This window comes from Mus pahari, chromosome 4 (assembly GCF_900095145.1).
Source record: "Mus pahari chromosome 4, PAHARI_EIJ_v1.1, whole genome shotgun sequence".
NCBI classification, from domain to species: domain Eukaryota; kingdom Metazoa; phylum Chordata; class Mammalia; order Rodentia; family Muridae; genus Mus; species Mus pahari.
Genome location: NC_034593.1, coordinates 59285710 through 59310712, shown reverse-complemented (window position 1 = coordinate 59310712; position 25003 = coordinate 59285710). Strand labels below are relative to the sequence as shown.

At 35.6% G+C, this 25003-nt stretch overlaps 1 protein-coding gene across 1 annotated transcript in view; it reads right to left on the bottom strand.

The window, feature by feature from the left end:
- The window catches only part of Rsrc1 (arginine and serine rich coiled-coil 1), a 300961-nt gene that overhangs the window by 195197 nt on the left and 80761 nt on the right, over positions 1–25003 (bottom strand). Inside the window, exon 4 of the mRNA XM_029538027.1 lies at positions 1545–1718. Coding sequence (XP_029393887.1) covers positions 1545–1718 — 174 coding nt within the window. The remainder of the gene's footprint in view (positions 1–1544; positions 1719–25003) is intronic.

Here is a 25003-nt window from a genome sequence, read left to right as displayed (position 1 = left end):
AAAAAAAAAAAAAAAAAAAAAAAGAGCAGAAACTTGTTGACAGAGCCTGGTGGCTGGCTGGCTTCTAGAAAGGCTTCTCTATTTTCTCATGGCAGAAAGATAAACACAAGTCAAGAAAATACTTCAGAAGGAATTCACTACTTCAATAACAATCCCCACTCTGCCATAACAATGTTAATCTATTCAGTAAAGCAAAGTTTAGTTGACTTATTCACATCTTAAAAGACCTCATGTCCCAACAATACTGCACCAAATTACCAAATATCTACCACATGAATTTGGTTGGCTGGGCAGACATTGGTAAAGAACCTTAAAAGACGAACCCACGAGTGATGCTGCTGGGGTACACATGTTCAGCATCATCACACAAAGTTCCAAGCAAAAGACCTAAGGATGTTATAAACTTCTGAGTACTGTGTCCCAGTAACAGTTTTTTCTTAGAAAACAAATGTTATAAATATAATTTTTTAAAGGTTACTGTCCTAAAATCTCATATTTGAGATACAAATGACAAAATATTCCCAGTGGTATAATAATTGTACTTTTATCTTGGAGGTGACCAACAAATGTCTATTTGGACTCAAGTCCTGCTCAATCAGAAGAAATACATGCATAGTGCTGTAAAGCTAGTCAAATACCTGAGTCAGAAAGATCACAGACACTGGAAAAGAACCTATTACTGCCATTTCCCTTCACTAATATAATTTCTAATTTTATTCTAAGTATTTATATGTAAGCAAAACATGTATGACATGCTTTATCATTTTATAAATATAATATTTTTAAGTTGAACTGTTTTAAAATCTCATACTAATCATTCGCATCACATTATAAGGATCCCTACAAATGACACCCTGCCAGTTTCTATGACATTCTTTAAATCTGAACATAAACAAAGTAACAAACAAAATGAGCAAATCAACTTAAAACAGAAGGAATTCATACTATAATCATGCAGATATTCCAAGTAAAAGTGTATCTCGCTTTGCCACTGTTATACTTTCTTTTGCTTTGTGGTTTATAGTTGCATACTTTAAGTTCCACCAGTAAGTATATCATAGATATGTTTAAGCTAGGTTGATAAGGCAAAGGTTCTAAGCCTGAAGAAGTATAAGCACGTGGATTACTTTCTCATGTATGTAGAAGCACCTCGGTTACACAGCACAAGTTCAAACACTTGTGATTGGATTGTATATCCAGAATGGACTAAGATTCCATCCTAACTATAACAATCTGGAGTCTTTTCTCTATTCACCTGTACATTTTAAAAAGTCATCTGAAAAAGGAAGCTACTGAAGCACTAATAAAATAAATTTGATGCTGTAGGACTTACTTGTAAATACAATTAAATAAGAAGTGTTACATGTTATTATAACTCAATAATTTTTTTGGAGAATATATATTTCAAGAAACATGCAAGTTACTGGCAAGCCCTTACCTTCTTTTATTCTTAATAGAATTTACCCAAAGTGTTGGAACAGGAAGCTCCTTAGAGAGAACTTAGTTTGCATACTGCTATGGAGTTACTGAATGTCTGAACTCACCCACGTTTGATGCTGTGCACTTCTTTGTCTTTGCCTTTATCCTTCTCCTTTTCTCTTTTCTCTTTGTCCCGGACTTTACGTCTGTCTCGGTCCCTGGACCTACTACGAGTTCTTCTGTGACTTGATCTTTCACTGCTTCTACTATGTGAGCGTGGATGAGGCCTTGACCTGGACCTACAATAAACAGATTGTATTAAATAGATTTAGTCTGCCTTGAATTTAAAATGCAATTGACCTAAATTACTTTAAAGTACTCAGTTTCAACTCTTAGTCCCAAAATTAATTGTGTAAAGCAAATGCTTCTCTACACATGATCATTCTCTTTTATAATTATATGAAGATATATAGACAGTGTCAACTTTCAAGGAAATTAAGCTTCAATCTAAATGTAAATATAGGAAAATTTTGAGATGCAAGTAATTGGATAAAAGAGTACCATGTGGGTCTGCAGCTTCCCCGGCCTTCGAGGACCTGTCAGCAATGCCCCCACCCCAGCTCCCCGCCCCACAGTCCTGCTTGGCTCCCAGGCAGCTCACTGTAATCAGGGACATATGTGAAACTCCTCCCAATCCACCTGTTTACTGGTACCCCACAGAACCAACAAATGCAGACTTTGCCCTGCCTCATCAGAGCTCAATCACCCTTCCAGTCCACACCCCATCTGCACTCTCAGATCAGTACATTGCCTCAATATGTCACCCTACCACCCCAACACCTCTGCCTGCCTCCTAAGAAGCCTGCTCTAACCCAGGACACACTTCACCAGCCTCCTGGGAGGTCTGCCCCAACCTGGGTTATCCAGGCTAGCCAACACCATAGACAACCAGATCCTGAAAAGCAAGAGCAAGAAGATACAACAGAAGCCAAGGCAATGTGGTACCATGATCCCAGCTATCCCACTACAGAAAGCCCTAGATAGCCTACCATAGCTGAAGAGCAAGATTGTGACCGTAAATCCCATCTCGTGAAGATGGTAGAGGCATTTAAAGAAGACATAAATAATCCCCTCAAAAAAATACAGGAAAACACAGGTGAGCAGGTAGAATCCCTAAAGAGGAAAAAAATAAATCCTGTAAAGAAATAAAAATAAATAAATAAAATACAGACAGGTGAATGAAATGAACAAAATAGCTGAAGATCTAAAAATAAAAATAGGAGCAATAAAGAAAACACAAAGGAAAGCAACACTGGAGATGGAAAACCTAGGAACATCAGACAGAAGAATGAATCACTAACAGAACACAAGAGACGGAAGAATCTCAGGTGTCAAAAATACCATAGAAGAAATTGATACATCAGTTAAAGAAAATGCCAATGTAAAAAGTTTCTATTGCAAAACATTCAGGAAATTTGGGACATAGTGAAAAAAACAAATTTAAGAATAATAAGGGTCGGGCAGTGGTGGCAAACACCTTCAATTCCAGCACTTGGGAGGCAGAGGCAGGCGGATTTCTGAGTTCAAGGCCAGCTTGTTCTACAAAGTGAGTTCCAGGACAGCCAGAGCTATACAGAGAAACCCTGTCTCAAAAAAAAAAAAAGAGAGAAAACCAACAAACAAACAAACAAACAAACAATAAGAATAATAAGAATAGAAGAGGATGAAGACTCCAGTTCAAAGGGCCAGAAAACATCTTCAAAAAAATCATAGGGGGAAAAAAAATACAACTTCCCTAACCTTAAGAAAGAGACTACTATAAACATGCAAGAAGCCTACAAAAACAAATAGAGTGGACCAGAAAAAAAAATCCTTCCACCACATAATAACTAAAACAATAAACATACATAACAAAGACAGAATATTAAAAGCTGCGAAGGAAAAAGGCCAAGTAACATATATAGGCAGACCTATCAGAATTACACCTGACTTCTCAACTGAGACTCGGATACTCTAAAAGCCAGAAAGAAGATCCTACATGGATCTGATCCTAAGATCCTATTCCCCAATTGGTTCTTGATCAATCAATAAAGATGCCATGGGCTAATTGCTGAGTAGAAGGAAAGAAACAGGACTGCCAGGTCCCTGCAAGCAGGCTAAGAGATGCAGGAGAGGAAGGGAGATTTCACCATGGTTTGGAGGAAGAAAAAGAGACCAGACATAAGAGACCTAAGGTGGATTGGCCATAGGCCACTTCCACAGGGGGTTGATTAGAAATACAACTAAAATAGGGGCAGATTAAAGGTGCTGAGCTAAGAGTATTGGGAAGGGCATGCTAGCCAAGGAAGATTAGAGACACTCAGCAATTGAGCCAATAAGGTAAGTTGAAAATAAGTTAAAGTGTGTGTGTGTGTGTGTGTGTGTGTGTGTGAACATGNGTGTGTGTGTGTGTGTGTGTGTGTGTGTGTGTGTGTGTGTGTGTGTCTCATCCATGGATCTGAGGGAACATGGGCAGGGCTCCACCCAGAGTTTAAAAGTGGGATAGTAAAAACTACATGCTACAAGATGCTGGACAGATGTCTTGCAGAATCTAAGAGACCACAGATGCCAGGCCAGACTATTATAACCAGCAAAACTCTTAATCATTATAGATGGAAATCATGATATTGCATGATAAAACCAAATTTAAATAATATATTTCCACTAATTCAGCCCTTGAGAGGATGATAGAAGAAAACGCCAACACAAGGAGGGTAACTACACCCAAGAAAACACAAGATTTTAGTGATCTCACAGCAAAACCGAAAGAAGATAGCCACACAAATATACCACCTCCAAAAACAAAATAATAGGATCTAACAATCATTGGTCTTTAATTTCTTTCAACATCAATGGACTCAATTCCCCAATAAAAAGACACAGGCTAGCAGACTGAATATGTAAATGAGATCACTCATTATGCTGCTTACAATAAACACACCTCAACTACAAAGATTGACATTACCTCAGATGAAAGAACTGGAAAAAGGTGTTCTGAGCAAATGGATCCAAGAAAGAAGCTGGAGTAGCCATTCTTACATCTAATAAAATAGACTTTCAATCAAAAGAAATCAAAAGAAATGGGGAAGGATATTTTATTCTCATCAATGGAAAAAATCTATGAAGCTGAAGTCTCAATTCTAGACATCTACGCTCCAATGCAAAGGGCACTCACATTAATAAAAGAAACTTTACTAAAAATCAAAACACACATTGAGCCCCAAACAATAATAATGTGAGACTTCAATGCCCTACTCTCAGCAAGGGCCAGTGATTGAAACAGAAACTAAACTGAGACACAATGACACTGACAGATATTATGAACCAAATGGATTTAACAGAGATCTACAGAACAAAAGATACTCTACTATGTTGATTGCAGCCTTATTCGTAATAGCCAGATACTAGAAACAACCCAGATGAGCCTCAACCACAGAATGCATAAAGAAAATGTGGCACATTTACACAATAGAATACTATTCAGCTATTAAAAGCAAGAACCTCCTGAATTTTGAAGGCAAATGGATGGAACTAGGAATTAGTATCCTGAGTGAGGTAACTCAGACCCAAAGGACATGCAAGATTTGTACTCACTGATAAGTGGATATTAACCGAAAAGTACAGAATACCCATGAAACACCCCACAGACCCAAAGAATTTGAACAGGAAGGACGGACCAGACAAGGATGTCTGAATCACACTTAGAAGGGGTAACAAAATAGTCATGAGAGGCAGAGGGAAGGAGAGAGGAAGGGAGGGAGGGAGGGGATGAGGAACCTGGATAGGAGGGGAGTGGGGAAAGGGAAAGTGGGGCAGAATCAGGTACAGAGAGAGACAGGAGAAAGGCTCAAAGTTCCAGGAGAATAAATGGAAATATGGAGTTACTGGGGTAGGAATTGGGGGAATCTCTAGTAAGTCTCAGAGAGTTGGTATGAAGGAGGTTCCTAGACGTCAATGCAGGTGACCTTAGTCAAAATACATAACAGTAAGGATATGGAACCTGAAGAGACCACCTCCATTAGCCAGACATAAAGGTTGGGACCCTTATGGAAGAGTTAGGGGAAGGATTGAAAACCCTGAAGGAGATTGACAACCCCACAAGAAGACCAACAATGTCAGCTATCCTGGACCCCTAGGAGTTCCCAGAAACAGCCAACATTCAAAGAGCATATATGGTCTGGTCTGAGGCCTCTGGCACATATGAAGCATAGGACTACCTTGTCTGAATTCAGTGGAAGAGGATATGCCTAATCCTATAGAGACTTGATGCACCAGGTTGGGGGGATACTGGAGTAGGTAGGGGTGGCTGCCCTCTCAGAGGCGAAAGGGAAGGGGAAGAACTCTGGGTGGTAGACAGGGAAGCCAGGCAAAATTTGGAATGTAAATAAATAAATAAGTAAATAAATAAGAGTATCATATAAGGCAAGTAAGAAGAATACAATTTTAGTAACTAAAATTAGTAATACTATACTTCTACGATGCAACGTTTCTTAGGAAGCATCTCCATGTGTGTAGGTAGAAGAAACAGAAAACAAAAAAGAAAGAAATGTGTGATAAATTAATTTAACTAATCATCTGACTTTATGCACAACATATAACTTTAGATACAACTTTCTGTGTACTTAAACTTTCTAAAGTTTAGGGTTTTTTTCATGCTAAGAAAAATAATGGAAGCAAATAGGGGAAAATGATTCAGTGGGTAAAGTGCAGGTTGTGAAAACATGAAGACCTGAGTTCAGATTCAAGCACTCATATAAAAGATGGGCAGCATCTCTAACTTCAGCATTGAGTGTAAGATTCCAAGGACCTGCTTGCTGGCTGGTCTAGTCAAATGGTGAGCTCCAAAATCAGTGAGAGACTCTCTCTCAAAAAATAAGGTGGTGGCACACCCCTTTAATCCCAGCACTAAGGAGGCAGAGGCAGGAGGATTTCTGAGTTCGAGGCCAGCCTGGTCTACCAAGTGAGTTCCAGGACAGCCAGGGCTATACAGAAAAACCCTGTCTCGAAAAACCAAAAATAAATAAATAAATAAATAGAAATAAGGTAGGAAAATGACTGAATAAGCCATCCTAACATGAACTTCTTGTCTGCACATGTGCTTACACAAGGGAGCACCCAGACACACACAAGAACACAGTGTTAGCCAGTAAACATTCCTTGTTTGCTTTGTTCTTGTTGAATGTTTTTATAGTAGAGTCTTAAACTTCTAAGCTGCAGCAATCTACATGCCTCAGCCTCCTCTGCATCAGTGTCTTGAGATGTAGAACTACAGATAAACAGCATCACATTTAGCAAAAAGGAAATTCTAAAACATCCAAATAACGTTTCAATTCTCTTCAACTAATATAACAAATGTATTTAATATAATCTATAAAAAGAGTTCTTTCATTCTTAGATCTCTTTTATGTATTCACTATTATTTCTATTTTCTCAATGTGATCATAAGGACACTTAGCCACTCTAATCATGAGTCATATAAAATGAGACATTTTGGTAGGTATGTGCTAAGAAGTAATGGACCCAGGTCTGGGTTAGAGTACTGGCTCTGCACACAGAACATATAAACTCCAACAGAAAAACTTCTGATTTAAAAAAACAACCAAAGCCCAACTGGCAACAGGGATAATGAAAGATGAATCCTGAAAGAAAAAGTCAAGGATGGCATCCAAATATTCTAAGTGTTCTACCACTGAGCTATATACCCAGCTCTGTGATATTCAAAACTTCTTATGTGTAAACTATTTTCAAACCTCTAGCTGAATCCTAATCATCTTAAGGACAGCAGACTCTACACAGGTAAGAATAAAAGCACGGAACCAAAATATTAGCTATCCTTACAAGCACAAGACCTCTGCAACCTCAGACCAAGTTAATATCCTGCTGAAACAAAGGCTAAGATCATATCACTGAGAATACACTAGTATTACCAGAATGATATGCATCATGCCCAGTATACACGCTTTATATATACTACATAAACAAACAAAGCTGTAAAATTTGTTCCATTCTTGGGGTGGGGGAGGTGAAAAAAATGTAGTGAATGGAGATGAAGTCTGTGGTACATGAGATGTTTGAATTAGTAGGCAAGGATTTTAAACTTATAACTATGCTCTCAATGAATATAAAACAAAACAATCTCAGTAAAAAACCAACAGAAAATCCTGGAAATTTTTTTTAAAAAAGGAATTCTAGAACTGAAATCACGTTAAAAAAAATAATGTTGAACAAAATTTAAAACAGATTGGTAGATACGGTCGGAATCTGCATCTCATCCTAATTAAATCACTATTATAAAATCTAGCCACTGGGCATCTAGAAAAGGGTGCCTGCTCTTATGACGTTTAGTGAATATATTGCCAGAAGGCTTTTTTTAAAATAACATTTAAGCATGAGAAAGAAATAAAAGGACTTTTTTTTAATAAAGAAATAAAGGGAGGGGGTCCAACTATCCAACATGAAGAAAAATCCTTAAAAAAAATCACCAAAAAAGTATTAGAACTAATTAAAATTCAGTAATGTTGTAGGACACGAAAAACAACATACAAAACTTAGTGCAACCAGGCATGATGGCATAATCCTATATTTTCAACAACTGGGAAGTTGATGCCAACGGATCGGTAGGTTGAGGTAAGACTTGCTACACAATGAATTTTAGACTAGTCAGAACTACTGTATCAAGACCCACTTTTAAAACAAAACAAAATGCCTCAGTAGCACTTAATTTTATTTTTGGTAGTCCTTGGAATCAAACTCACGCTGTTACAAATGTTAGGAAGATTCTCTACTTCTGAAATTTATATCTAACTGGCTCAGCAGTATCTTAATACATCAAAGAGATTGCTGAGAAAATCAGGAGAGCAATCTCATAGCAATAGCTATAAAATAAAAATCCAGAAACAAATTTAACCAAGGATGTAAAAGATTTTTACAATAAATATTACAAAATCTTAAAAAAAGTAATGAAAGTCATAAAATACTGAATTTTTCCCATGTTCAAATACTGAAAGTTAAAAATGTCCATACTCAACAAATGTAATGCAATCCCTGTCAAAATGCCAATAACATTCTTCATGAAGCTATAAAACAAAATTCTAAAACTTAATATGGAAATCAAAAACTTCTAACCACTTGAACAAAGCTAGCGATATCAATACGAATTTAAGACATAACCGCACTGTACGAACAGAGTGAGTAACACAGTGTGAGGTCTGAATAAACACAGTTATACAAATGAATGAAGCACAATCATGCTCCCTGAAACAAGCCATCTGCAGCAAAAGTCATTCTTGACAAAGGCACCAATACACACCCTGAAGACTGGAGAGAGCCTTCCCAATAAAGGGCGGCGCTAGAAAAGCAGATGTCTAAGCACCGCCGATTGAAACATGACCCCGTCTCTTGTCCTGCACAAAAATCAACTTGAAATGGATGAAAAAACTAAATATTAAGATTGAAATTATTAAAGAAAAACCAGGAAATTTTTAAGATACTGGTATATTTAAATATGACAATAATGCATAGACATTAGAAAATGAAATGAAATATATAAATATATTAACAAATATATTAATTTATGTATATTTATAAAAATTGGAATTATATATGATATTAACTAGTATATAGTATGCATATAACATATAGAACTAATGCATGTTAACCAAAAACAATTTAAAGATAGGTGAGCTACTTTAAACTTTAAAAATGCTTTAAGAGCTTTATATTTTGACTAAGTGTCTAATAATTTATTGTAGTTTGCTTGTTGATGTACATTTAGGCAAAATCATATTTTTACTATACTTGAAATATATATGTTAGTAATATACTCAAAATTAGATAAATATTAAGTTAAAAATAAAGAATTCCTCAAATAATGGTTTTCTCCTAAGTTATCTTTTCTTTGTTTCCCTATATGCAAAATGAGATGTTAACTACCTTAAGGAACTTTTTACTTAGGTAAATTGTGCATTAATAGCCATTAATAACCATGTGAGTCAGAAGACAGTAACTGAGGCCTGTACTAATTTGTATCATGTGAGTCAGAAGCACATGAAATATGCTTATCTTCTACCATAGCTAATGCAATTAAAAAATATTCTAGTCACAGTGGTGACACACACCTTTAATCCAGCACTCAGGAGGCAGAATCAGGTGGATTTCTGTGAATTCAAAGCCAGAGTGGTCACAGAGCTGGTTCCAGGATAGCCATTTCTACACAAAGAAATCCTGTCTTGAAAACCAAAACAAACTAAACCAAAACCAACCAAAACTAAACAAAGCCGAATTCTGATTTGGACCTTTAGAATGCTAAGTTCAACATACAGCTTACACAAATCTAGTTGTATTTCTATTATACAGGAAAGGAAACAACAATCTGCAAGAAGCCATGTGTTCTTCACAGGTAATCGTCAATAACAAAATAAATGACCTGTTATGTTTGCTCTCGCCTGGAAGACCTATCACCTATCATGCCTATGAGAACACAACACAAGCCTATTGAGAACACAAGCTGATCTGGGAGATAAGGTACTAACCCAGGAAAACAAGGTTCAACTGGCACTGCCCTAGAAAAACAGATCATGATAACTGTCCTATGATCGCTGGGGCAACACTAGAATCTGAGTAGCAAGGCATTTTATCATGCATTATCCAACCCAGCCTTCCCTCTGCACCTTCCTTCTCAAACTCTAACCTCAATCTCTTCAGTCAACTAAGAAAATTCAGTTAGTTTTAAAGTCTCATGGTTTCCCCTGACATACTATGCTTTAGAAAACATATGCCTTCAAGTTCTCCAAACTTGTCTTGCTCATTATTCACTGAATACACTCAAGAAATTTGTGTCATTCTAGAATACTCTTTATCAATCTTGCTGTGTGACATTTTAAACTAGGGTGGTAAAAGCACACCTATACATTAAGGTTCCCATTATATTAAATCCATTATATTAAATCAAACAATATAATACATTTGAAAAAGGCACCACAGTATACAATGTTACAGGATCTTCTTAATCTTGCTTATGATTTTCACATAATATAGATATTCCAAAGAATTTCCATGGATGAAAAGAACAAATGCAAACCTAGAGGCAGAGTAAAATTATAAAATATGGTTTTAAATGTCTATAAAATCACACAAGGATTTTAAAAGAATTAGGCTAAAAACAAAATAAAAGTAATTAAGCTGTTGACTTTTTGGTTATTACAAGAATTATTTTACACAAATTTGGATAAGATTCATATCATAGACATATGATCAAGTCTGTTTGCAGGTATGTAGCTTTACTTACAAATCAGAAGAGTCTCATCAAGAAAAAAATAACAGATCAGAATAAAAAGATCTCCTACTCTGATCAAACAAACAAAGAGAAAGGAAACTATATTAGCATTTAATATGTCATTTGTCCCCAGTTCTTTAAATAAGTACCTTTCTGATAAATCACTCTAGAAGTCTCTGGAGTACAAAAGCCAATATGGAGATGTATTATAAGCAAAGAACCATTTGGTAAAAAATGTGGGACTCTAGAACACACAATATATAAGCAATAAATGGACAGCAAGATGTCCTATTATACCAGATAAATGCTTTCAATATCTACAGAATAAGAAGAATAACCATAACATCTCTACATAAAATGAATTACTGCCCTCAAAAGCCAATTTTTCAAGTTTAATTGGCTAATAAGTTCTAAACACATGTAATCAAAACAGATACCTTAATATTTTGACTTTCAAAAAATAGCTTCAGTACTTCAGAGAGTCCTTGAGTGCTATAAAGATAACGTTTACAATAAAATAAGAATTATAATTAAAATTAAAGAATTACATATTGAATGAAACCTAGCACAGATTTCATGTAAGGATGACACTGTAAACAAGGGGGTTGAATTCCACTACCAAAACCTAATTAAAGCCATAACCAGGAGCATTTTTTAAAGACCTACACTTTATACACTGTGGAAAAAGAACTGTTCATTGGTGGGTTGCTGGTAGTGAAAAACGAAAAAACAAAATGGTAAAACTCAAGCCTCTACAAAACCATGATTACATCAAAGCACCTGAAAACAGTAAATTCTGATTGTCTACTTACTTTAAGAAGCACCTCAGAAGCCCAACAAGCAGCTGAAAGAGTCCGATGCAGATACTTAAACCCAACCAATGGACAGAAACCAGGGACCCCTGTGGTCTAATTAGGTAAAAGCTAGAAGAAGCTGAGGAAGAGGGCAACCCCAGAGGAAGACCAGCAGTCTCAATGAACCTGGACCCCTGAGATCTCTCAGACACTGAGCCACCAACCAGGCAGCACTCACCAGCTGATACGAGGCCCCTAACACATATACAGCAGAGGACTGCCTGGTCTGGCCTCAGGGAGAGAAGATGCATCTAACCCTAGAGAAATTTGAGGCCTCAGGGAGTGGGGAGGACGGGTGAGGTGGGGGTAGTGTGTGTGTGTGTGTGTGTGTGTGTGTGTGTGGACATGCTTTTGGAGATGGGGGAGGGGGAATGGAATGAGGAACAGTGAGGGCTGACTGGGAGGGGGAATAACAACTGGACTGTGTAAAAACAGGATTAAATAATTAATAATAATAATGTTATTCAAAATTTTAAAAAAAAATAGCACCTCAGAGATTGGTGATGCACAGCTCTGGATCTCAAAGGGCATTTGCAGAAAGGATTAACTAAGCAGAAAAAACTGCCCTAAACTTCAGTGGTAGCATGGCATTAACAGGGCACACAGATATGAAACCTTATATATGCAAATACTGGATTCCGTGTTTTTTTCTAAAGACCTTAGAGTAATTTTACCGTCTTTCTGTTCAATCAACATTATAATTTAACACTAAATGAGAATATGTGCTAATGAAATAAATCAATAAAATATTTACTTTTTTGTTGTTACAAATACATGAAAAAGGATATTATGGGGCTGTATTATAATTTCTTGGCATTGCTAAATGTCAGCACCAAAAAAGTACTTCTGTTTCATTTGTACGAATCCAATGTGATTCTTCAAAATATTTCTGTATAATAGTTATGTCAGTATTTCTCATCTGTGTGTTGAGACCTCTTTGAGGAGGTTCAACAGACCCTATTACAGGGGTCTCCAAAGACTATTTGTATACTATATATTTATATTACAATTCATAATATTAGTGACATTATAGTAATAAAATGAATGAAAATAAATTATGATTGGGGTCATTATGATATATGGAAGTATATTAAGGGATCACAGGATAAGGAAGGTTGAGAGCCACTGATTTTAAGTAAGTATAGAGTCTACAACTTATTCATAGGTTCAATGATAAAAATCATATTTCTAATTATTCCTTGTTAAAAACATGCAGTTTAATATAAAAGGCTCCACAAATACATCAAAAAGTAGAGAATGACTATGAAAAAACTATTTCATTTATCAGTAAATATCTAAACTGAAAATGTGCTTTATATAATTTGTATTAAATATTCCACTGAATCAACCTGATACCTAAATTCTTATAAGTAATATTTTTGAGAAGTGGCTATTTTTTCTTGTCTTTCATTTAATTTTAAATATCTATTTTAATTTTAAAAATTAAATATTTTAAAAATAATTAAAAAAAAAAAAAAAAAAAAAACAGGGCACACAGAATCCAGGGAGAAAGATAAAGATTGCTAACAGGGGCACTTCCTTTCCCAAATTCCTGGTTGTGGTGATACAAGCCATCTACTCTGCTATGCCTTCCCTGTAAAGATGCAATGAGACCTCTGAAACTGTGAGTCACTAAGAAAGAAAAAGAATCAACTTGGCATCAACCATCTCCACTAAAAATGCACAGCCAAACAATGGCTTTGGTTTTTCTGAGGCACTCAATAGGGGACAAATGTGTGCTTTGATACCAGACATAACAAACTGTCCTTTAAAAACAAACAAATAAATAGAAATCAAAATAAATTTGTACTAATTTTTACTAGTCACTAACACATCAAGGGTATACTACAATTTCTAGATAAATCAAAGTATAATTAAAATGCAAATTTAAAAGCTCGAAGAAAATAAAATTAATCTAAAAGAGTGGATGAAGTTTAAAAATGAAGAAAAACATCCACAAACAAACAAAAAACAAAGACTAAGATGGGAGATTTAAATTTAAGTATATTAGTCATAAGCATAATTCAACTAAATAATGAAAAAGAACACCAGACTGAAATAGCAAAACTACAGACAACTTTCACATTGAAAGTGAAAAATAAAATCAAAGAAAGATTTAATATGGAAAAATATCATGTAGACATAAGCAAAAAGAAGTATCATGAAATGTACCAATATATTAAGAAGACTTCCAAGTACAACCACAGAGAGCTAAAGCAAGAACATCCCTTCGTGATAGCAGCTCAATCCACAACAAAAGAAGAGGAAGTCTGAAGCTACAATGCATAGTAATACAGCCAACAAATAACATAAAGCAACAGTAAGAATCTTTGAGGTAGAACTCTAAGTACATGCTTGTGTGTAAGCTCTGGGTACTGACAAAGGAAGCAGTAAGGAGAAACAAAAGCCTATGTAAATGTTTGAATCCAGCTACCTTTTGATTCCTCACTACTGTGCAGTGTTCACTCTTATCACCATGCTCATCGATAACACTGTATAAAATAAACCATATTGCAAGCCACAGCTGCAATCAGAACATTCTATCTGAAGAAAAGTAAAAAGAAAACAATAAACAAAAGACCGACAGAGATTCCAAAGTTTGGAAATTAAGTAATGCATGTCATATAACTCATAGAAAGAAGAAAACACAGTGGAAGTTTTAAATATTTAAACTAAATGAAAATGATAATATGACAGTTCAATATAGGTAGGATATAGTTACAGCTAAAGTAAAGTTAGAGAAGTGAGGCAGCGAAATCTACATGTTAGAGAGGAGTATGCAAGTGGGCTAAGCATCATTTCTCTTGAGAAATTAAAAAAAAAGAGCAGAACATTGAACTCAAAGTTGGTGAGAAATTAAAGAAAATCAAAATTAAAGAAAACAGAAGATTAAGAAAGATAAAGGCTGGTTCTTCAAAAAGATTAACGAAGTAGTGGAAATGATAGAGAATACAAAAAAATGGTAAAATTGTAAGTACTGCCATTAACTGAAAGCAACCCATTGAAAACACAAAGTACAGAAAAAAAGTGACTGAGAGATGAAGGAGAGAGATGGCTCAGATAGTACAGTGCTTGATGTGCAAGCCTGAGGACCTGAGAGTCAATCTCCAGAACTAACACTAAAAAGCCAGCCATAAGGCGGAGAGATGGCTCCTCAGCTAGAGCACCCATTTCAGAGGGCTCCTAACCAACTGTAACTCCAGCTCCAGGGCAGCTGGTGCCTCTGCAGGCACTTGCACTCATTCATTCATATATACAGCACTGGGAAGATAAAACAAAAGGATCCCAGCCAACCCAAACTAGCTCTAGTTTCAGTGAGAAATTTGGATTCAACAGTTGGTGGAGTGTAGCTAAGGATGGCCATCAAGACTGATCTCTGACCTCCAGATGTGTGCACACACACGTGAGAACATACACAGAAAAACATACGCACAAAACAACGGCTTCAGCCAGGCAGTACCATACTATAATCTTCAGAAAAAGCAATCTATTAAAGGAACTTTGGAGTGGCCCCATTTTTTTCCTCCTTAATTCCCATGCCATAAAGCAGGAAAAGTTAAAACATGGAGGATTTGCTAGTAAGTTCAAGACCCTGGAGCCTTAAAGAAGGACAAGATAGCAAGACTTTGCAAGTCATTATGCCAACCAGGAGGAAACCAAACAGAGGAAGAATGTAAAACGCTGTCGTAGGGATCACCTGATATGTTCTAATCTATAAATACATACGGTAAAATGCCATGGGATAAAAATATACTGCAAAGCAATGAGATGCCTCAGTACCAGTGAGGAGGAGAACTAGTGTTCCCACTCACTATATTGAAGAGAGCTCCCACATAAGACATTAGTACCAGAGCAGTAACCCTGGAAATAAATTCATCATATAGTAAATGTCTTAATCAAGCTTGAAAGCAAGACTTGAAATTATAAAATATAACTACATGATAACCATAAGTCACAGCTATACAAAGGGTTCTTAGTTTTTGTATCATTTGCAAAACATTTGCAAATATGAAGGTTAAAATGTAGAAGTTTGTTAATAAATCTATTTGAAATTCATCATCAAAATCATAACAAGGGTGGGGGATATAGCCCTGAGCTCAATACCAGAAAGAAAGATGGAGAGAAGAAAGAAATAGACAACTGAAAAAGAAATGAGCCATCATAGCCAATATGTCAATCCAATACACATAAATCTAGTCAAAAAGAACATGAAATAGTTCAAATATCCACAGCAACAGCAATTATATTTGGGGTAAGGATGGGAACAAAATACACACATTCAGAAATTAATAACAAGTATTTTCAGCTTGTATTATTTATCGGCCTTCATGTACCTTAAAGAAACATATTTATATTAGCAGGTTTCCCAAATATTTAGAATCTCTAAGGTAAACATTCCCTGTCTTCACCAACAGGAGAAGCTACCATTTCTAACAGGTATAAATCAAGTGTGTAAAAAGGTTTTATTTGTATATTCTGGGTGTCAAATTCCCTAGTTACATGCCCAATTAAAAAAAAGAGAAACTATTTCTTACTGAAATTCCACACACAGTTATTAGTCCTATTTTTAAAATCAACATTTACTATTATCAAAATTCAAAGCTAATAAGATTCAAAACCATTTTATTTACTGTAATAGCTAGTGATTTAATGAATGCATAAGAATACACATGTTTATTATAGTTCTTGTTTAGACAGGGTCTAAGGCCTGAGGTTTCCCCATAATAGCAACACAGTATTTTTTAAGAATCATATCAGCTGTTCCCATGTTAATGTTTACTTCTAAGTACTTAAATAGTGGATGGGTGTTATCACCTCATTTTTGTTTTGTTTTGTTTTGTTTTGTTTTGTTGGGTTTTTTGTTTGTTTGTTTCTTGTTTTGGTTTGGGGGGCTTTTTGGTGTTTAGAAGATGAACCCCAACCCATGCTGAGGGCAGTTGCTTATTTTGATTTGCTTTTGGTTTTAGGAAAACTAAACTCTGGAATGGGCGAAGATCACAGAAAATCTGTGATAAAATTGAAATCTGAAGCCAGTTCTGCACATATCCTTTTAACTACAACACAATATAAGATCTGATTGCAGTATCATTTTCAATTAAAAATATATGAGATAAAATAAAGCATCTATACAAAATCATTCCTGAAATATTATCAAAAGATTTAACCTTCATTTTTTTACAAATTGGTCTACTTAATGAGTATTGGAATTCTCAAATACCAAATTCCTAGTCACCATCTCCAATCTCCACTGTTAAGGAGAAAGGGTAGACTTGAGAAAGAAAAAAAAGAAAAAGAGAAACACAGAATGTCAGTGCTTCCCCAACTAAAAACACATAACCCACCCACTCAGCCAAAGGTTAAGTCATTTAGTCAAGTTCAAAGATCTTCAAAGACTTCTTAGATCCAGATAAGCCCATATGTTACCAAAATTCTGTGAAAAAGCTATTACTTTCCAGTCTGCTTCTCATGTTTAAGATACAGGACACACAGATGCTTGGCGTCACTCATCAGTCTTCCTAAAATTTCACGCTGGCTAATCAAGCTCCACCAATAACTTTCCTACCAAAACCCCTAGAAGTGCCTTTATGCTATCAGTGCCCGGCTCGCCTGTTAAATCTGAGCGTAACCATAAAAGAACATTCAGTTACTGTACAATACGTGTTAATTTGCTAATTTCTTCACAGGTAATCAATTAAAATGTAAAATATTGAATAAAATTAGTTGCACTAAATTTAACAGCTGCTCCATAAGCATAATTAGTTTCACAAGGGCCATATGTACTCTGAACAGAGAAAGAGTTGAAACAAATAGGCAGATTTTAAACAAGTTTGAGAAAATCTGCATTTAATTAGCAGGTGGGCACTACAACTGCATAACGTTTTTATACATTTATATTTATGAAGTGACAGAAGATCTAAAGGCTTTTTAAAACGGCGTTTATTGTTTGAATGGGAACTGTTTTGCTGCATGCTAAAGTGATTTAACTCCTTATAGCTCTGCTTTGAAAAAAATCATAAATGGTGAAAGAAAACATGTGGAAAACTGTAAAACTAGAAAGAATTCACGACAAAAAACAGATACACATACCATAACTAAAAGGAAACTACACTTAATTAAATGTATACTACATCTGGAATATCAGCCTAATAAAACGTGAAACTATTAATTTTCATTGTTCTAAAGGAAATGAGGTCAGTGTCATTTAATAATTCCCCCAATTACACCGGACTAACTCCTTGAACTGTATGTTCTGGACACCATTTAATCTCAAAATGCTACATTCTTTACAATAGCCTTACCTTAACTTTGAATAAAGGCATCTAAATTACAAAGGGGTAAAGAAATAGAGTCAATAAATGAAAATTTTTACCAGCTGGTAGCTACTAGCATTATATTCTAAACCTTAAGGCTTTCAGATGAAGTTTGTCATGGATGTCCAGGAGAATGAGAACACACTCTCTCTATAGCACCAAAATCACTTTAAAAACAACAACAAAAAAACCATTATTGTAAAAATTAAGATGATGTATACATCACAAAAAATCTCATTATAATTAACTACATTTATTGTTATTAACTGTAAGTATATAAGGGTCTTTTTCAAAGATAAAATGTTTTCTTTCTTAACAGAGTAATAACTTTTCTTGAAGAAAATGAACCCCCCATATCCCTCCTCACACACACTCGAAACAGAATAATGAAGCCAGTTACTGCATTATCAGTCAATACAAAAATGAAAGAAATTCCTAGATTGTTTGAGATGGAAAGAACTGAAAACACTGAGTGCTTATCAACTAAACTAGTACCTTGAAAGTTCATTATTTTTCCACTTAACCAAATAAATAATGGAAATTAGTCGATTTCAGCATTAAAGTTAGTAAGCTACTTTCTTTAAATAATAACATAGATGTGGGCAAGGGTAAACAATTAAGTAACAACTTTTGTTCTATTATCTTATTTTGAAATTAAAAGCTATCAATTTAATATGCTTTGTAATATGCAGAAACTAAGCCTATAAATTAAATTATTGCATTCATGAAATCTATGAACCAGAACAAACACTGAAATAATAAATACAGTTGTGCAATTATACTCTAATATTTTGAACCTAATTCAGTAATTTCTTCATAGTCAAAATAAAAAAAAATAATTCCCCAATAAATAAATGTTATATTTATAAATTTGATCATACAATACTAACAATCTGCCAGCTGTGGTTCTGCACACTTTTAATTCTAGCACTGCGGAGGCAGAGGCAGGGGACTCTCTGAGTTGGAAGCTATCGAGCTTGGCCTACAGAACAAGTCAAGAGTAACACAGAGAAAACTTGTCTTGAAAAACAAACTAACAAAACAACAATAGAACAAAGACTGTCAACACAAGTTTTACTAAAAACTCCTTTAAATTTATCTATACACAACCCAATTAACATCTTTAGGAAATGAACATATTCTGTACAGATTGAATAGTTTACAAGTCAGAGTACTACCTGCATGATTTTTAGATATGATTTTCAATTACTTTCTTATTGTTTTTTGCTTCTACTCCAAATCTATCAATAGTCTTAAATTGTTTATGTCACTATTTTAGTTGGAGTAATAAAGTGCTTTCACAGCAATAAAATAAATTGGAAAAAGTGAGAGACCCTAGGTATGAATTATTTCCAAGATCACCATATTTCATTTAAAAACAAAAACTCAGATTATCACAATATTTCTGTATAGTGTATGCTTGGGTACAAGAGAAAGGAATAGTTGCCATCAGAGAAGACATTAATATATTCCTTAATTTGATGTGAGTACTTTAAAATTAATTTTAACCTTTTTTAAAAAGTCATAATAGGAAGGACAACAGGTTTTTAAATAAAACAATGCCAGTGTTTTTCAACTCTTGGTTCATAATAAAAAAAGTTCAGACAAGTAACAATGAATATCTCAGTTTAAAATACCCTAAATAATTAATTGAAAATTAAGAAGTCATATCTCTTTTGTATTTATGCCTTCTCTTTACCCTGCACGACATCAGAGTGACCTAATAAAGATAATCTTAAATTAAAACTCAAGATACAATATAAATAAATGACTTAATACTATTGGAAGCATCAACAATGGCACCCCTCCCTCCACCCCATCAACAAACTGGGACACCATTAAAACAGCAGCATGTACGGATTATTAGCTACAGTAAAGGCAATACTATTCCTGCATTAAATTTACTGGTTTTGTTTCTGTTGTTTTTTTTTTACTTTATGTAACTTCTTTTACCAGCACTGCCCTGAATTTCTCTAGTAAAAGTGGTTTAAATGTGTAATTATATATAAGTATAACCATGCTTATCTTCAACTAGTATTTTCATTTTAAAATAAGAATAAGACTTTAGAAATCGTAACTTCCTAAATAATCAAATTTACAACAAACTGCCTATAAGTTCAGAAGAATATCAACTTACACTAACAATACAAAGATATTTCTTTCTTTTTTTTAAACAGTGATCAGGGCCAGCAAGACACCTCAGCTGGGCTTTACAGCATGAAGCACAGTCTTGGCAAAGGGGTTCCTACAAAAAAAGGTTTCCATACAACTCCCAATGTAGTTTAGTTTCCATCACTACTTGGATCACATTAACTCTGGAAATCCAATATTGCCCTAAGTTCTCAGATTCAGTCCTGAGTAAGCCAGAAAGCCCAGAATCCCAAGCCCTGGAAAGGGCCTAAGGGCACACACAATGCCTGAAATCTTTAAGAGGTCTAACCTGGCAGGTGAGTGAGTTACGAAGGGATGAAAATAAAGCTATACTCTCTGGCCAACTTAAGGCCAGTGTGAACCCCAGCTGGAGAGTGTCCTTAGCACCTGAGAAAAGGGACCCATAAAATTACTATAGCTGTGTTCATTAAGTGTCAGTTTTATGTTTGACATTGTGAACTTCACAAATGATTTGTGACCAACATAAAATCCAGAAGACTGAAGCACATCTGACATCTTTCTGCCTTCCAGCCTTTGAATTCCCTCTTCCTACTTTGCTAGCATGGTTCCCCAGATATCTCAGGTCCCATAGCCTCCTTCCAGCCCTGGCCTAAATACCTTTTCCTCGTTAAGCTGTCATTCCTACCATGTTAATACTGAAGTCTGAATTCTCCCAACATACCCTTTCCAATACCCCTACCTTATCTTCTTATCTACTGGATGAGACACACTCCGGCGCTCCAGGACTGTGCTTATTGTTTATCCTAGCTCATACTCCTCAAGAAGGCTGACACAATAGTGTCTTATTTAACAAATGTATCCCAAATACCTAGAATAGGGTCTCTAACAAAAGATATTCAAATATTCATTTTAAATAAGTAAATTCATGCACAACACTCCCAATTTCTATCCTGTCTCTTAAAGTCTAAAGTAGGTACTTTTTTCCTTAATACATTTAAATACTAAAGTGATCTTATTCTATGAACGATAAACACCTTAATATATATTAGAAACTAATGGCATTCTCTGTTCTTACCAGTAAATAAGCATGACTACAATTAACATTATAGCACTGTAAGTTATTTGGGTTCAAATATAATTGTCCTGTATTATCCAACAACAGCTAAGAAAACTCATAAAGAAAATCTTAACACAATGAACTCTTTCCTAATTCTTCTATAAAATATGTGTATATATATATATTTATATTTATAATATATATAAATATAAATACACACACACACACACACACACACACACACACGAAGGAGTGATCTAGTGTACAAACTGCTTTGCCACATGCTATAAGTTCTGGGATCACTGCTCCCTTACAAAATACAATTTCCTCCAGACCACAAAAATTATTCTAATGTGCCTACAACTGTAACTCTAATATATATATTGTAAAGTTCCAACGACAATAGCTAACACGCCACATGTACCAAATTCTTTTTCAGTCTTTGTCCCCTGAGCTCTGACTACTCTAGTATTCCTCAATAGAGCAAAAGAAAGCATTTTTAAAAACTTTCAATGCCAGAAATTATTTTAGAATTAACTGTTGAATAACAGCCACTCCTGGCCACTCATTAATTACTGGAAAAGTCTGAGGATTATATAAATGTGGGTCAGAAATGTGGTACAGTCCCTTATTCCCAGCACACAGGGGTCAGAGGCATGTGTGGATCTCAGTGAGTTTGGGATCAACCTCTTCTACATAGTGAGTTCCAGGCCATCCAGAGCCATAATGTGACACCTTGTCTCAAAAAATAAAAATGCATGCATATATCTACAGAGAAAGGAAGAGAGGGGTAGAGGTGTGTGTGTGTGTGTGTGTGTGTGTGTTTGCGTGCGTGCGTGTACGTGTATGTGAGTGTGTGTTTACACACGCGCGCGTGTGCATGTATGTGTGTGTGTTTGCGTGTGCGTGTATGTGTGTGTGTTTACGCACGTGTGCATGTATGTGTGTATGTATGTGTGTGTGTGTGTGTGTGTGTGAGAGAGAGAGAGAGAGAGAGAGAGAGAGAGAGAGACTAAACCTTATATTTTCTATAAATATTAGCACAAAGAGAACAATAGGCATTTAAGAAAACAGAAAAAAATCAAAATCCAATTTTTGGCAAAGAGTTCTTATAAATGACACCAAAACCCTAATAAGTAAAAGAAAAATTAGGAATTAAAACTTTATCAAAAGCTAAAACTGTTCTCGAAAGGATTCTGCAGACAGTGGTTGTGGGTGGGAATGGGTACAGAAGGAATCAGGTGAGTGGAAGACAAGGAAAGAGTACTGGGAGAGACAGACGGAAAGAGTGAGCATCTCTGGGATAAGCTAGAAACCTAAGACAACAGAAATTCCCAGGATTAGATGATGGTGAACCTAGCCAAGACTTCCTAACAGTGGGGAATATGGAGCCTGAACTGTACATCTCCTGTAACCAGGCAAGACATCCAGTGGAAGGATTGGGACACCAACCCAGCTATAAAACCTTCAACCTACATTTGTCCTGCCTACAAGATGAGCTGGAGTAAAAGATGGCATATAAATTGTGGGAGTGTCCAACCAATGACTGATAGAGCTTGAGACCCATACCATGAGAGTAAGCCCACCCTTGACACTGCCCAGAGAGCCAGGAACCAGAGGCTGGAAAGCCCAGAGACCCAAGATAGAACTGAACACAAATAGAAAAAGTGAGTCAATGAAATGATTCCTACTGACATTCTGGTATACTTGTAGACTGGCATCTGCTGTGGCTTACCTTGGTGCTGTTTGTATTTTGATGCTAATCCTGCCCCCAAGGAGGAGTGGATCACATACTCAGATGATTCCATGTGAACCCTGCTCCCCATTTTAACTGGTCAAATAAAGGCTAGAGCCTGTACTTGGGCAGTGGAAGAAAAAGGTGAGGCTGGAAATTTTAGAGAAGGAAGAGGAAGGAAGAAAGGAAAAGACGAGACAGGGGGACAGAGAGAGAGGAAGATGGAGGAAGAGGAGGTGGATAATGGAGCAGAAGCACGTGACCTGGAGGAGTCACAAGTAGCAAGGGTCTCATAGCTGGGGAACAGAGCAGTGCAGTGGTATACATATGCCCAATCTAGGCGTGCAGCTTATAAATATTAAAAGAGAGAGAGAAAGAAGGATGAAAAGACAAGTTATGACTGAAAGAAAGTATTTGGTAGCCACCCACTGCAAAGTGGAGTTGCTTGCCAGTTCTTAAGCTTCTCAGAAGCTAAAACATGAGAACTGATGAAACCTAGTAGTTTGAAGCCAGCCTGGGCAACATAATAAGATCTGAAATATTAACAATTAAAATTTAAAAGAATTATTAAGACTCAAAAATACATGAAAAATGAGCAAAACAAGGCATTTTGCCAAGAGAACACATGGATATCAAATACGGACTAGATAATATGTTCTACATCATTAAAGACTTCAAAATGCAAATTCGGATTATTATGTCATATCAATCTACATAAAACTAACTACAGAGGAGCTAAGAATGGGTTATATCTAGTTGAGTCCTTAGATAAAGGAGTCCCATAGAGCCTACTCCTACCCCTAACATCACAGATTATATCCAAGGCTACTGGTTAGACTTCACAACCTGATGGTAAGGCTATATTACTGATGACATAATTAACTTATGTCATCAAACATGGAGACAACGAGCTTCATTCAACTAGAAGCTTTATCCCTACTGACTAGCACTTATAGTCATATAGTGCTAGAAGGTACTTAGCACATAAAGTAAATATCAACATTACCTAAATATAAACCGTGAAATTCACAACTAAAACCTGCCTGCAAGATCACTGGTACAATAGTGGCACAAATGTTATGGGAGTCATCAGTAACTTTTAGAAATTGGATCTATGGGACACTCAATGAGATGAGACCCATATCTGACAATGCTAAAGAGGCCAAGACCCTGAGAGTAGATAATAAAGCAAGAAATATATTACAGCTCTTGTTCCCCTCTCTCTTGGGCTCTTTTCTTCCTGCTTCCTGTCCCCTCACCCTTTCCTCCTCCCTTCCCCATTCCCTTCCCTCTCTCTCCATAGCTGGCCTCTATTCATCTCTAACCTCTCTCCCTCTCTCTGCCTTTCTCGGCCTCTACTACCCTCTTAACTCCCCTCCCCATGGCCTGAATAAATTCTATTCTACACTAAAAATAAAGAGAGGGAGGGGCAGGCAGGAAAGAATATATTACAAAAAAAAAAAAAAACCTTCAGTAACCAAGAAAAGAGGAAATCTAAAGATCAGTGAGATGATAAAATATTTAAGCAAAATTTAAAATTTGACCCAACTAGCATATGAACAAGATTCAACTAAGATTTAAAAATATGTTAAGATATAGGCATAATATCCTAAAAACTGGCTTTCTACAAGATCATAAAGAATTCTTTACATATTTTAGAGGATTGAGAGTACCTTGACTACGTTCTCTGATCAAAGAACGAGAAGTAAATTATGCTAGAAACAATAATGACGAAGATAACTAAAAAAGAAAATCACTTTGTGTTTGGAAATTTCTAAATGCATTTGTAGTTAATTCTCAAAGAAATCATAATGGAAACCAAAAAGTAATCTTAAGCAAATGATAATGAAAACAGCACATGAAATTCACAGGACAGGGAGACTAAATTGTACTGACAGAAAACTCTGTCCACATACTAACATCCATTTCAAGAATTCATTTAAACATGTATGACAAATTAAATTTAAAGAAGAGAACAGTAGAATCAGGGTAGAATCTATAGTTTAGCACCATTCATAAGATACTGGATTTGATACCTAATGTCACAAAAAAAAAAAAAAAAAAAAAAAAAAACCAAAGAACAATTAAAGCAAAAATTAGTGATAAAAAAGTAAGACAAAGATCAGTGAAAGCAACAGTTACTACTCTGGGAAGACTTTTTAAGATTAACCAATCTTGGGCTAGAAAGATGACACAGTTGGT